At 43.7% G+C, this 15,512-nt stretch overlaps 1 protein-coding gene across 4 annotated transcripts in view; it reads left to right on the forward strand.

The window, feature by feature from the left end:
• Positions 1–5,853, forward strand: part of PCSK7 (proprotein convertase subtilisin/kexin type 7) — a 119,878-nt gene extending 114,025 nt beyond the window's left edge. For 3 of the 4 annotated variants that reach the window (XM_040327651.1, XM_040327654.1, XM_040327653.1), the window contains exon 16: positions 4,777–5,853. In XM_040327651.1, the coding sequence (XP_040183585.1) occupies positions 4,777–5,115 (339 nt within the window). In that variant the 3' untranslated portion in view covers positions 5,116–5,853. The remainder of the gene's footprint in view (positions 1–4,776) is intronic. The other variant, XM_040327650.1, reaches the window with a different exon arrangement.
• The last annotated feature ends 9,659 nt before the right edge of the window (positions 5,854–15,512 follow it).

Below are 15,512 nucleotides of genomic sequence, written 5' to 3' on the forward strand. Positions count from 1 at the left end.
AAACGGCGGTTTCCGGGTATCACTGCGGCTACCAGACGGAGGGCTGGAACGAAAGCGGCGGGTCTATGCTGGGATGCACAGAGCTATCATAGCTCAAAGGACTTTTTGTGGATAAGTGTTTATTACTGTATATTTTCCCTATGAGTTGGGTTATTAAAAGCTGAAATTTTTAAGATATTTAACATGTTCATGTAATTTCAAAATTCATTTTCCTTACAGTATATGAGAGCTCAGTGGTTGGCATTTACATCTACAGTTGTACGCAAAAGTTTAGGAACCCCTAACAATTTCAATGATTATCATTTATAAATATTTGGGGGTTTGGATCATCAATTTCATTTTGATCTATCAAATAACTGAAGTAAGCAGGAATATTTCAGTAGTGAAATAAGGTTTATTGGATTAACAGAAAATGCGCAATATGCATCAAAACAAAATTAGATGGTGCATAAATTTGGGCACCCCAACACAAAAATCACATCAATATTTAGTAGAGCAGAAATAACAGCCTCTAGATGCTTCCTGTAGCCTGTAATGGGTGTCTAGATTCTGGATGAATGTATTTTGGACCATTCCTCCTTACAAAACATCTCCAGTTCAGTTAGGTTTGATGGTTGCCGAGCATGGACAGCCCGCTTCAAATCACCCCACAGATGTTTAATGATATTCCGGTCTGGGGACTGGGATGGCCATTCCGGAACATTGTACTTGTTCCTCTGCATAAATGCCAAGTAGATTTTGAGCAGTGTTTTGGGTCGTTGTCTTGTTGAAATATCCAGCCCCGGCATAACTTCAGCTTTGTGACTGATTCCTCAACATTATTCTTAAGAATCTGCTGATATTGAGTGCAATCCATGCGACCCTCAACTTTAACCAGATTCCCAGTACCGGCAATGGCCACACCGCCCCACAGCATGATGGAACCTCCACCAAATTTTACTGTGGGTAGCAAGTGTTTTTCTTGGAATGCTGTGTTCTTTTGCCGCCATGCATAACGCCCCTTATTATGACCAAATAACTCAATCTTTGTTTCATCAGACCACAGCACCTTATTCCAAAATGAAGCTGGCTTGTCCAAATGTTCATTTGCATACCTCAAGCAACTCAGTTTGTGGTGTGTGTGCCGAAAAGGCTTCTTTCCCATCACTCTCCCATACAGCTTCTCCCTGTGCAAAGTGCAAGGAATTGTTGAAGGATGCACAGTGACCCCATCTGCAGCAAGTTGATGTTGTAGGTCTTTGGAGGTGGTCTGTGGGCTGTTTTTGACCGTTCTCACCATCCTTCGCCTTTGCCTCTCCAATATTTTATGTGGCCTGCCACTTCTGGCCTTAACAAGAACTGTGCCTGTGGTCTTCCATTTCCTCACTATGGGCCAGATCCACAAAAACCTGGCGTAACTTAAAAAATCCCATTTAAGTTACACTGCCTTAAAGTTTCTACCTAAGTGCCTGATCCACAAAGCACTTATCTAGAAATTTCAGGCTGTGTAACTAAAATTCCGCCGGCGCAAGGCGTTCCTATTCAAATGGGGCGAGTCCCATTTAAATGAGGCGCGCTCCCGCGCCGGCCGTACTGCGCATGCGCGAAGTTACGTTACGCCGAGTTTTGAGGATCGCGACGGCTTAAAAAAGTTGCGTCGGGGAAAAAAAAAATGACAGCGGCATGCATTCCTGAGGGAGAACTCCATGCCAATTTTCAAAGAAAAAAACGGCATGGGTTCCCCCCCCAGGAGCATACCAGGCCCTTAGGTCTGGCATGGGTTGTAAGGAGACCCCCCCACGCCGAAAAATTGACGTAGGGGGTCTTCCTACAATCCATACCAGACCCGTATCCAAAGCACGCTACTCGGCCGGCCAGGAAAGGAGTGGGGACGAGCGAGCGCCCCCTCCTGAGCCGTGCCAGGCCGCATGCCCTCAACATGGGGGGGTTGGGTGCTCTGGGGCAGGGGGGCGCACTGCGGGCCCCCCCACCCCAGAGCACCCTGTCCCCATGTTGATGAGGACAGGACCTCTTCCCGACAACCCTTGCCATTGGTTGTCGGGGTCTGCGGGCGGAGGCTTATCGGAATCTGGGAGTCCCCTCAAATAAGGGGGCCCCCAGATACCGGCCCCCCACCCTAAGTGAATGGATATGGGGTACATCGTACCCCTATCCATCCACCTGTAGGCAAAAAGTTAGTTAGTAAACACACAACACAAGGCTTTTTAAAATATTTTATTATTCTGCTCCGGATGCCCCCCCTGTCTTCGTTATTAGCTCAATTAGCAGGGGGGCTTCTTCTTCCGCTCTCCGGGGGTCTTCCACTCTCCGGGGGTCTTCCACTCTCCGGGGGTCTTCCGCTCTCCGGGGGTCTTCTCCGCTCTCCGGGGGGGGGCTTCTCCGGACTCCGGGGGGCTTCTTCCATCTTCTCCCCTCTTCCGCTGTTGACTCGGCGAACCCCGGTTCTTCTGCAGCTCTCCGGTGCCTTCTTCTTCAGCGCTGGCTGCCTGCTATGTTTGTGTGTTAGCTCGATTTCAAACAGGCAGCCAGTGCGGTCTTCTGTGGTGTCAGGGTCTTCTCTTCCTTTCTTCCGATGTTGCCTCGTCGCCTGTTGTCGCTGTAATGATGGAAGCGCGCCTTGCATCCCATTTATATAGGCATCACCGTCCCATCATGCTCCGGTAGGTACCCACGTGGTGGGTGCACGTGGGTAGGCACCCACCACGTGGGTACCTGCCGGAGCATGATGGGACGGTGATGCCTATATAAATGGGATGCAAGGCGCGCTTCCATCATTACAGCGACAACAGGCGACGAGGCAACATCGGAAGAAAGGAAGAGAAGACCCTGACGCCACAGAAGACCGCGCTGGCTGCCTGTTTGAAATCGAGCTAACACACAAACATAGCAGGCAGCCAGCGCTGAAGAAGAAGGCACCGGAGAGCTGCAGAAGAACCGGGGTTCGCCGAGTCAAGAGCGGAAGAGGGGAGAAGATGGAAGAAGCCCCCCGGAGTCCGGAGAAGCCCCCCCCCCCGGAGAGCGGAAGACCCCCGGAGAGCGGAAGACCCCCGGAGAGCGGAAGACCCCCGGAGAGCGGAAGACCCCCGGAGAGCGGAAGAAGAAGCCCCCCCTGCTAATTGAGCTAATAACGAAGACAGGGGGGGCATCCGGAGCAGAATAATAAAATATTTTAAAAAGCCTTGTGTTGTGTGTTTACTAACTAACTTTTTGCCTACAGGTGAATGGATAGGGGTACGATGTACCCCATATCCATTCACTTAGGGTGGGGGGCCGGTATCTGGGGGCCCCCTTATTTGAGGGGACTCCCAGATTCCGATAAGCCTCCGCCCGCAGACCCCGACAACCAATGGCAAGGGTTGTCGGGAAGAGGTCCTGTCCTCATCAACATGGGGACAGGGTGCTCTGGGGTGGGGGGGCCCGCAGTGTGCCCCCCTGCCCCAGAGCACCCAACCCCCCCATGTTGAGGGCACGCGGCCTGGCACGGCTCAGGAGGGGGGGCGCTCGCTCGTCCCCACTCCTTTCCTGGCCGGCCGGGTAGCGTGCTTTGGATACGGGTCTGGTATGGATTGTAGGGGGACCCCCTACGTCAATTTTTCGGCGTAGGGGGGGTCCCCTTACAACCCATACCAGACCTAAGGGCCTGGTATGCTCCTGGGGGGGAACCCATGCCGGTTTTGTTTTTACAAATTGCCGTGGAGTTCTCCCTCGGGAAAGCATACCAAATGCCGTCGCTGGAATGGGCTTTTACATGGTGTGACTAGTTTACACTTTGTAGAACCAGCCCTAATTTTACACTTGCAAAATAACACTTACTGCGCAAAAAGGAAGCTAGAAAGCTTTGTGGATCGCCTTAAGTGCTAATTTGCATACTAGAAACGGCATTTCGACTCGAAATGCCCCCAGCGGCGGATGCGGTACTGCATCCTAAGATTCGGCAGTGTAATTCAATTACACATGCCGGATCTTCTGCCTAACTTTGGAAAAAGCCTTTTGAGGATCGTTTCCAAAGTTACACACAGACTGAACAGCAGTTAAGTCGGAGTATCTCTTTTGTGGATCTGGCCCTATGTTCCTCACAGTGGACACTGACGGCTTATATCTCTGTGATAACATTTTGTAGCCTTCCCCTAAACCATAATGTAGAACAATCTTTGTTTTCAGGTAATTTGAGAGTTGTTTTGAGGCCCCCATGTTGCCACTCCTCAGAGGAGAATCAAAGAGAACAACAACTTGCAACTGGCCACCTTAAATACCTTTTCTCATGATTGGATGCACCTGTCTATGAAGCTCACCAAACCAATTGTGTGTTCCAATTAATCAGTGCTAAGTAGTTACAGGTATTCAAATCAACAAAATGACAAGGGTGCCCAAATTTATGCACCCATCTAATTTCGTTTTGATGCATATTGCGCATTTTCTGTTAATCCAATAAACCTCATTTCACTACTGAAATATTACAGTGTCCTTCAGTTATTTGATGGATCAAAATGAAATTGCTGATCCAAACACCCAAATATTTATAAATGATAATTTTGGAAATTGTCAGGGGTTCCTAAACTTTTGCATACTTTAAGTGGAAAATCTGCTAACACACCGACAGATACGCGAGTGGTTAATGTAAGAGGAGAGAATGCAGGAGCTTCACAAAGATAGTGGATCTTCAGAGCTATAAAACAATGCAAACTAATGATTATCATTGTAACACCTCATTAAGTTGGAGCTATTATAAATGTTTTTTTTTTCTTGTTCTAACTTAATGATTTTTTACCTTCTCAGACTCTCATGCTCCTGGGATGTTTTGCTGTGTTTTGGTCCCTATACTATACTATGGAGCTGTACCTTTCTCGGATATCCAGTAGTAAAGATCTAGATCTTAGCTGTGATGTTTCCCCTTGCATCTGGACCCAACACCGAGCTGTTCCCAGCCCCCGGCAGCTAGAAGCAGGCACCGAGATTGAATCATTACCTCTGTGTGGTTTAAAAGATACTGTTCTGGAGGGTGAGGAAGAGGAGGATGATGAAGATTGCAGTACTGTTCACAGGAATCACTACAACTCAAATCACATTAGAGAAAATCTAGTGTCTACAGGACAACAGGACACAGGCAAGGCTTGATATCCAACTTTAATTTGCACAAAGATTTGAGGCAAGTTGCTCATGAGGTCGATACAAATGTATATGACTTAAAGGGTATTGGATACAAGTAAAAGTTTCAGTCCGGGGAAAAAAAGAAAATGCTAAGAACAGGACACAGTGGTTAATACAAAACCGCCTGTGCTTGTCCAGATGTAATATTGGATTTTTGCCTTATCTTATCTTGTTAAATGAGGACTATGGAAATCCGCTTCTAGAATCTTCCCTATGAGATGGTTTTAGATCATTTCTTCAGATGCTGGAGGTTTGGCACTGTAAACAAGCGTTTATTTACTGATTTAACTTTTGATACGGGTGATCATTTTTTAAGCATCTTAAAGGGACACTGCAACTTAAAAAAATACAAAAAGTATTTTTACAAAAAACTTTCAGTGTATTTTTATGAAGATATGATTTCTTTAAAATGGATCTCACTTTTTCCTTCCCAACAAGATAGTTTTCTACCTATGATACAGTGGAATTCCTTTAATTCAGCATCCACGGGATCAGGCTAGTATCTAATTATCATATAATCCAGGTTATTGGGCTACTTTAAACCATTTGAATGTAACTATAATATTTTACAAGTAAAGTTTTTTTCTTCCTGTTCATAGCATTTGTTTTTTAGGTATCTGTGAAAATTCTGTAATATTTACAGAACTGCACAATGTTATAAGTTGGTTTTAAGAAAACATTAAAAATGATGTATAATTTTAGATATTTCATAGGCTGAGCTATCAGAATTTTTGATATCCTGACTGTTCATCAGGATAGGTTCAGGTAGCCAAAGTTAAGGAATTCTACTGCATATTTTTTTTTTTTTTTTTTTGCTTACAATTGTGTACTGCTTGTGGTGAAAAGGAAACCCCTACCCCATACCCATGTATACACCAACACTTTGCATACCTGCTGGAGAATTTTTTATGCGGCTGTTTATACAGCCTTAGTAGATGAAGTCTGACCCTGTTTTAGCCATTTAAGATTCAGAACCTGAACCGGGTGATCACTTAGGGCCAGATTCACGTAGACTAGCGGCAGCGTAACGTATCTTAGATACGTTACACCGCCGCAAGTTTTCATCGCAAGTGCCTGATTCACAAAGCACTTGCGATGAAAACTACGCTGGCGGCTTCCGGCGTAAGCCCGCGTAATTTAAATGGGCGTGTGCCATTTAAATTAGGCGCGCTCCCGCGCCGGACCTACTGTGCATGCTCCATTTCGGAATTCCCGCCGTGCTTTGCGCGCAGTGACGTCATTTTTTCGAACGGCGACGCACGTAGCGTAATTCCGTATTCCCGGACGGCTTACGCAAACGACGTTAATTTTTAAATTTCGACGCGGGAACGACGGCCATACTTTATACAGCAATACGATTGCTGTGTAAAGTTAAGGCACCAAAAACGACGACTAACTTTGTGACGGGAAACTAGACCAGCGGCGACGTAGCGAACGCGAAAATCCGTTGTGGATCGCCGTAACTCCTAATTTGCATACCTGACGCTGGTTTACGACGCAAACTCCCCCCAGCGGCGGCCGCGGTACTGCATCCTAAGATCCGACAGTGTAAAACAATTACACCTGTCGGATCTTAGGGCTATCTATGTGTAACTGATTCTATGAATCAGTCGCATAGATACTGTGAGAGATACGACGGAGTATCTGAGATACTCCGTCGTATCTCAGCTGTGAATCTGGCCCTTAGTCCACTTTGTAGTGTATCAATGGCAGCCTTTCTATGACGGGGAAACATAATGACGCTACTCTATCAAAACGGAAGAGCTGTTGGGTTTTTAAAGATATTAAATGCTTCAGGTCAAGTAAGAAAACCCTGTTAAAGTAAACCTGTTATGGCCACCAAAGTGAATAAAGCAACAATACTTGTAGAATGCTTTGACACTTCTCTTCGGATTAGTTAATTTATGGCTGGGGAGGACCCTAGTTCTTAGGCCCAGGCTGTGCACAGAGCCTCAACCAGATTTTATTTAAGCCCCATCCTTTCATCATCCAGCATCACAGTTCATCTGGCTGAATGGAATACATATACAGGAATAGCCTGCATTTTACTGAGAATGTTTGTTTTATATCGACATGTCAAGTTCACTTTAACAAACAACTTCTTTTTAACATGTGGTCTATTTATGAAGCAGAGAATGTGGTTCTCACTGTTGTCTGGTGGAGAATCACCGTCATTTAGAACACATTTACCTGGAAGATTCAAGATTATAAAGAGACCTCTTATGCCCTGTACACACGATCGGTCCATCCGATGAAAACGGTCTGATGGATTTTTCCATCAGTTATCTGATGAAGCTGGCTGATGATCAGTCATGCCTACACACCATCAGTTAAAAAAACAATCGTGTCATAAAACACAACGACGTGCTGAAAAGAAATTAAGTTCAATGCTTCCAAGCAAGTGTCGACTTGATTCTGAGCATGCGTGGATTTTTAACCGATGGACGTGCCTACAAACGATAGTTTTTTTTTCTATAGGTTTTTTATCCATCAGATAATTTTAAAACGAGTTCCTAATTTTTTAACCGATGGATAAATAACCAATGGGGCCCACACACGATCGGTTTAGTCTGATGAAAACGATCCATCAGACTTTTTTTTATCAGACAAACCGATCGTGTGTACGCGGCATAAGTGTCCTTTTATTGAGACTACTGTTGTTTGAAGCCTATTATATAATGCCAAAAACAAATGCACAGATTAGGATTTTGCAAAAGGTATGTTTATTTTTTATTTTTTAACCTCTATTTTTATTTTGTGTTATGTTTGTTTTGCATCATTGCACAGCACCTAAGATCAGATTTACAGCTGTAAGTGAAAGTTTGTAAACCCTGTAATAGGCTGGATCTCTGGACTCATTATTGTGGGTACCTGACCCCAATGCCCTTTGTTGATTGTTTAAAGCGGGAGTTCACCCATACATTTTTTTTTACCCTTAGATGGATGCTCATTTTGTCTAGGGGAATCGGCTAGTTGTTTTAAAATCCGAGCTGTACTTACCGTTGTAGAGAGCGATCTTCTCCGCCGCTTCCGGGTATGGGTCTTCGGGACTGGGCGTTCCGTCTTGATTGACAGGCTTCCGACGGTCGCATCCATCGCGTCACGAGTAGCCGAAAGAAGCCGAACGTCGGTGCGGCTCTATATTGCGCCTGCGCACCGACGTTCGGCTACTTTCGGAAAATCGTGACGCGATGGATGCGACCGTCGGAAGCCTTTCGGAAGACTGTCAATCAAAATAGGAACACCCAGTCCCGCAGCCCATACCCGGAAGCGGCGGAGAAGATCGCTCTCTAAAAAGGTAAGTACAGCTTTGATTTTAAAAAAACTATCCGATTCCCCTCGACTAAATGAGCAGGAATCTAAGGTTAAAAATAGCAATTTCCGGGTGAACCTCCACTTTAATCCTTTGTTCAGTAAATCCGTGATAATGCCTGTTTATGTGGGGCTTATTAAATAATATATTATTATGAGATTGTTTTAATGCCAAAATCAAGAAGTTCCTAAGGGTTCACAAACTTTTTCTACAATGGTAAATGTGTTGCATAATGACACTGTTATCATTGTGAAGTAAACCAGTGCTTAATATTAATTTATTAAAATAAATACTGTATGTAATACGGTTAGTTTTTGAGCAATTCATCAAGAAAAAGAATGTTGTGACAGCTAGACTTGATCCTGCAGCATAATTCTTGAAGCGGTTGCTCCTTATTAGAAAAATACAACAAAAACAGTTGAATCTTTAAAAAATTGTTGTCTATTTTCACCTTTGATTTTTAGGGAACAGCAATATGCAAAATTCCTAGGCCACCAATGAGTACTTATCCACCTACTCCTCTGAAATACAGACCTCTTTGTAAATGAAAATTAAACATTTAGACTCCTGACCATTTTTTTAGACTTTGGTCTAACGCGTGTACTTCGATATCAGATGCTAAGCAAGGGCAAAAAGATTTCCTTCTGTCCTTTAAAAAAATGACCTTTTAAATAATGTTTTTTGGTTGGCAGTTTTATGAGTGGTGAGATTTACCATATATGAAATGGTTGGGTGCACCTAGGAAAGGATTGGGAACCAAATCTGTTTTCCAACCATTTACAAAAGATATAATAGAATATTTTCTCATGTTAAATCGTTTCTTTTTTAAAAAATTTAAAGTAAATGTAAACTCTAGCTGGATAATATTTATTGTGTTGAAATACTGTCACAATTACCATATTTTTTTTTTTTGCTGTTAGAAAATAGTTTTAAAAAAAAAAACGCTGCTGGTCTCTTTCAACCACTTCCTGTCTACATGCATGTGCTTTAGAGCCGTAATCCTCTTGCACCAAAAAGCAAAGTCTGCTTATTTATTCAGCGCCCCCCACTATAATGCTACATTAAAGTGTAAAAAATAAAATCGTGGACTAAAAAATTATATGTCTTATTAAAAATGATGTATTTACCTTGCCCATAGCATCTAGACAAGGGTGATAATTGCTGCCCCAAATAAAGCGGTAAGAAATGGATATGGTAAATGGTGGTGGCGCTGCCCGATAGATTAGATATATTAATAATGGGTTCCGATCCAGGATGGGTAATGTATCCAGGAGCAAATAAAATGGTAATCGCGCTGCCTTATGTCCTGATGGTGCAGTAGATGTCGGGTGACCACTGATAAATATGCTCATATGGTAGATCAGCTACCCTAAAATGAATAGCCGTCAGATGGTGACCCTTTTGCTGGTCAGCAAGGAGTTAATGGACTCTCCCGTGATCCCCGTTTTATCTAAATTAGGTAAATGGGAATGGGTGAAAAATTGTGAGTGAAAAGGTGACTAACCTTCCCCTCTGCATATATTGCAAAGATGGTAGGTAAGTGTGTGTGCTCTTGTGAATCCCCAAAAATAGGGAAAGCTCACTTTTCATCCCTTTAACATATACACCTTTTTACTCACTATTTTAAAACGGGGATCACGGGAGAGTCCATTAACTCCTTGCTGACCAGCAAAAAGGTCACCATCTGACGTCTAAGGGCGTTCTTCCCTTTTCAAAAATGGCGCTGAAATTTGCATTAATCGGATGATTTTTAGGCACAGTGATGCCCAGAGACTCCTGGGAGTGTCATTTCCCAGGAGGCAATGGGGGTTTTAGGACAGGAAGTTGAACCACTGCAGACTAGGAACTAGACAGATTACAAAATCTACCTAGTAACAGCAAGATAGAAGTGAGTAAAAGCATTAAACATTAAAAGCAAGCAATTAATAGTTCAATTTTAGGGTGGAACTCCGCTTTAAGATAAAAAAAAAAACGTCTTCCTTTACAACCCGTTTAAGAACTTTGCAAGCACACACGTACACAAATATGAAGGCTCCATTTTAATTTGCATTGCAGACAAAACCATTTTTTCAGTTTTGGATAGTGTTGAGAAGGGGTTGGAACCTCTATCTGTTTTTATTGTTTTTATTGTCTCTGTTTGGAAGGATTTTTCTCACTTTATGGTTACATAAACCAGCAGTGGAAACATCTCTGTAATAGAGATACATAAAGCAGTAAAAACTCACCTGTGACAGAATCCCAAAAAGGGGCAAATCTTTTTTTCCTATATAGTTGGTCTGTCGCTGGCTAAACCTGCAAGATGTTGCGCCATAGCTATTCCTTTACTACCGATTCAGATTCTGCAGTATCTGGGCCAGCAATACCAATTGGCCTAAGTAGTAGTTTTACTATGGCAGCCCAACACCAACCTCTGTCCAAAAATGGAAAGCTGGAATCCAGGCTGAATGAATATTGTCTAAATATGGGAGGTATACAACTTCGGTATTTAGCCTTTTTGTTCTAAAGATCAATCGCTGCTGCTCGTTCTGCAGAGCAAGTGGTATTGTATTCGCTCCTGTAGTATTCTGCAGGGTGCATGTAGTGGCAGGACCTTCTGGTTCCCTCCAACAGCTGATGATTTCACTTTTACAAGGTAAAATCTTTGATTGCAAAAGCATTTGATGCACACAAAGTGGATTTTTATCTTTGTGGCTATTGTGGTATTTATTTAAATAGAAGTTTTTTTTCCCAGAGTTCAGACTTTTTCAAAAGAATTCTCTATTATATATTTTTGTTCATTGTAAATAAATTGGTATAATTTTTTTGTAACCATATTTTGAAGAGTCTCAAACCCAATGGCAAGAGGACACTGGGCGAGGCCAATTCTAGAGTATATGCTCTGATACTTGCTGGACCTTTTACTCTCACTGTGATCCTGTTTACCAGATAAATAAATAGAAATGAACATGTTTCCCCGGGTTACATGAAACCTTATATGCTGAGAGCTTTACACAACCACGTTAATTTATTATTTGTATGATTGTTGGAGAAGGATTTGTGTGTTCTGATGAATATGATTTGCTTGATGAAAATGTTATTTTAACAGCAATAAAAAGTTTTACATGAACAAATCTAGCTTCCTTGTCTTCTGTACAGGAGTGTTAACTATGTTTTAATTCTTTATTATAGTTTTACAAACAAAATGTGCTACTGAATATATGCTGCTGTTTGACAGGGTTAAATAGGATTCTGAAGATAAAACATATATGGCACATTCCGAATAAGCCCCCAGCCCGCAGACCCCACAACCACTGGCCTTGATATTGGGGAAGAGGTTTTTGTCCCAATCAATATGGGGACAAGGTGCTTTGGGGGGGGGGGGGAGCAGAGCTGTCAGTGGACAGCTGATGATGACTCATTGGTTGTTAAGGACATGGCGGCTGGCTTCCCGGCCTGCTCCTTAACAACCAGCTACACTCAGTTTGTTGAAGAGGAAAAAAAGAAATCAAAACACATGTTTAAACACAACAGGTGCCTAAAAACTGCATCAACCCCAACCGCATAGATATGAACCTAAGAAAAAAGTTTTTTTTAATTTATCTACGTTCCCCACTGACACCACCAACTTTGGAAGGGAATTCTACATCTCTACTACTCTAACGGTAAAGAAATCTTTACAAAGTTTATGATTGAACCACTTCTCATCCAACTTCATTCTGTGTCTTCTTTAGGCCCCTTTCACACTTGGGCGGGACACGCAGTGGCGGTATAGCGCCGCTAAAAATAGCGTCGCTATACCATTGGAATTGCCGCGGGATTCGGCCGCTAGCGGTGCGGTATTAACCCCCGATAGCGGCCGATAAAGGGTTAATACCGCAGTTTCCCATTGTTTTAAATGGGAAGGAGCGGTATACATACCGCTCCTCTCACCGCTCCAAAGATGCTGCTAGCAGGAGATTTTTTTCTCTCCTGCCAGCGCATTGCCTCAGTGTGAAAGCCCTCGGTCTCTCTCCAAGAGACACACCCGTAATCGTTTTCACGGTTTCCTCAACCATCTTCCAGAATTCCCTCAACATTGGACATTCCGAAAAAATATGCATCATGGTCCCTCCCAATTCCTGACATCTCCAGCATACATCTGATACTCTGCAATGCTGCCGGTGTTCTATACCACCTTGTAAGGGCTCTTTCACACGGAGCGGATCCGTATTGATCTGCCCCGTGTGTCCGTCTGCTCAGCGGGGATCATCCGTAAATCCACGCTGAGCTGTAGGCGGACAAGGCGGTCCCCGCACACAGTGCAGAGACCACCCTGTCTTTCCTCCGCTCTCCCCTATGGGGAATCGGATGAATACGGACCGTGTGTCCATATTCATCCGATCCATTCCGCCAGACGGAAGAAAAATAGGGTTTTCTTCCGTCTGAAAAAGCGGATCTTTACGAATGTTAGCGGACTTGTAAAAAACGGACCGTTCGTCCGCCCGTGTGAAAGGGCCCTAAGGATTCTATAGCCTCCTTCTTGATATCTACTCACCAGTGAGGCTTTGTGAGCGAAAAATAGAATCCTATCCTTTTGTGCCTGTGAGAAAGATACCCCCAGATCTCTTTCCCAACATTGCAGAAAAGGCAAGTCATGTGGGGCATTTATTTCAATTAGCAGGGCATATAGATATGACAATGGTTCCCCCTTTAAACAAATCTGTTCAAAAGTCGAGGGGTCCCGTATTAAAGTAGGGATTCTTAACTGAGATCAACTGTAAGCAGCGAAGGAAATCTAGGTCTGCTGAGAAATTGCCTTCAATCTCTCTATTTGTCATCACTCGCCCTTCTATTGAAAAATTAAAAAGCCTACTAATGCCCTGTCGTAACAGGTCCTTAAAACGGGGAGCTGTCATTCCTGGCTGAAAAGTCGATGTGCCCAGAACTGGAATGATGGGAGTTGGATCTGGCGAGATAGTGGTGGTTTTAAAGATCTTAACTGTTCATACATAGGGTCACACCCACCATTGGGTGTCTCTTTGCAGATTGCGGAATGTCCCTGTCTGGAAGCCAGACAAGCCCCTCCAAAGGTAAATCAGTAGTTGCCTGTTCCATATGGATCCATGGTTTCTTTAAATGCACACACCAATCCACTACCCGTGCCAGATGCGAGGCCTCATAGTATTTAACCCGGTCTGGGACTCCCGCATCCCTTTTCTCTTTTGGAAGCAATAGACTATTTCTACGCAACCTCACCGGTTTTCCGGCCCAAATTAACTTTTACCCCTCACTAGCGGCTGAGGAAAGAGTTAATATCGCCCGAAAAGCGCTGCTGAAGCGCTTTGCCGGTGCTTCAGCAGCGGTGTCCCTTCATTTCAATGGGGCGGGGCGGTGGAGGAGCAGTGTATACACCACTCCTGCATCGCCCCAAAAATGCTGCTTGCAGGATTATTTTTTTTCCTGTCCTACTAGTGCACCGCCACAGTGTTAAAGCACTTGGGCTTTCACACTGAGGGGGCTTGAGAGGCACTTTACAGGTGCTATTTTTAGCGCTAAAACACATTAAAAGCGCCTCAGTGTGAAAGGGGTCTAAGTTAAATGTTTTACTCCCAATGCTAGAATCGCCATTTTTAAGATTTGTGTATTGGGATTATGTCCTCTCTCAAGCGTATCTTCTCCAGGGAGAATGAGTTTGTTGTCGTTCCTCACAACCAAGGTCCTCCAGCCCCCTTATGGTGAGAGTATGTTTGGTAACGATTACTGTAATACCTTTTTGTATTCCACCCACTGGGGGATATTGGGACTCTGCAACATTAAACAGAGTTGGTAACACCCACATAGTCTAGAGACAAGGACACCGACATCTCAGGAGTGCTTTGAAAGTTTGAGGCTACCCAGATTGGGCCTTGGAAGAAACATCCAAAGCCAACATGGGACCAAACAGAGGGGAGGAGCAGAACACATGGAGGGTTTATTTACTAAAAGTGGAGAGTGCAAAATCTGGTGCAGCCCTTCATAAAGTAAGGTGGTCTACCATACACAGCTGAACCAGATTCTGCACTATTCAGGTTTATTAAATCAACCCCCTTGGAGTGATATTCATTCCATATGTAGCAGGAGTGTCGGATAACTCAGAAGGATCGTTAGCAAACATTGGGGATTATTTACAAAAGGCAAATCCACTTTGTACTACAAGTGCAAATCGCACTTGAAAGTGCAGTCGCTGTAGATGCGATGGGGACATGCAAGGAAAATTAAACAGCATTTTAGCTTGCACATGATTGGATGATAAAATCAGCAGAGCTTCCCCTCATTTCAGATCTTCCCCTCAGATTTACAGCGACTGAACTTCCAAGTGCACTTGTCAGTGAAATTACTTGTAGTGCAAAGTAGATTTGCCTTTAGTAAATAACCACCATTGCATCCCTGTATCCTTCTAGCCCAGCAATATACTCTGAGAAAAAAACTATCTCAAAAACCGAATACAAGCAATGTAATTTGGTATATACAGTGTAGTGAGGAATGCAAAGACCTGTACATTGGGGAAACAAAGCAACCTCTGCATGAATGAATGCCCAAACAGAAAGCCTCATACACACAATCAGACTTCACCGTGGATTTTTATCCGAATGGGCGTTGGCCGTGAACTTCTTCATACACACGGCAGAAAATTTTCAGCCAACTTTATCTTATCTTTAGCTCTTTATCGCCACCCTTTGGGCAACTTCTGCTATTGTTGGCTGATGTTTAGCATTGGTTCTGAGCATGCGTGTTTGTACTTTGGAGTTGTGTACACACGATCGGATTATCCTCCATCGGACATTTGTTGTCAAAGTTTGAGAGCCTGCATAGTGAACATTTGTCCGTTGAAAAATCAACAACAATTGTCCGATGGAGCATATAGACATCGGATTGTCCGATAAAACAGGTCCGTCGGACCGTTGTTGTCAAAGTCCGATCGTGTGTATGGGTCTTTAGAGTGCAAAATCTACAGGGAAGGTTTCAGCAGTCTTCCTACAATTTAAGCAAAAGGAAAATTATTTCAAAGACAGTGGGGGTTATTTATGAAAGGCAAATCCACTTTGCTCTACAA

Source organism: Rana temporaria, chromosome 10 (genome assembly GCF_905171775.1).
Source record: "Rana temporaria chromosome 10, aRanTem1.1, whole genome shotgun sequence".
NCBI classification, from domain to species: Eukaryota; Metazoa; Chordata; class Amphibia; order Anura; family Ranidae; genus Rana; species Rana temporaria.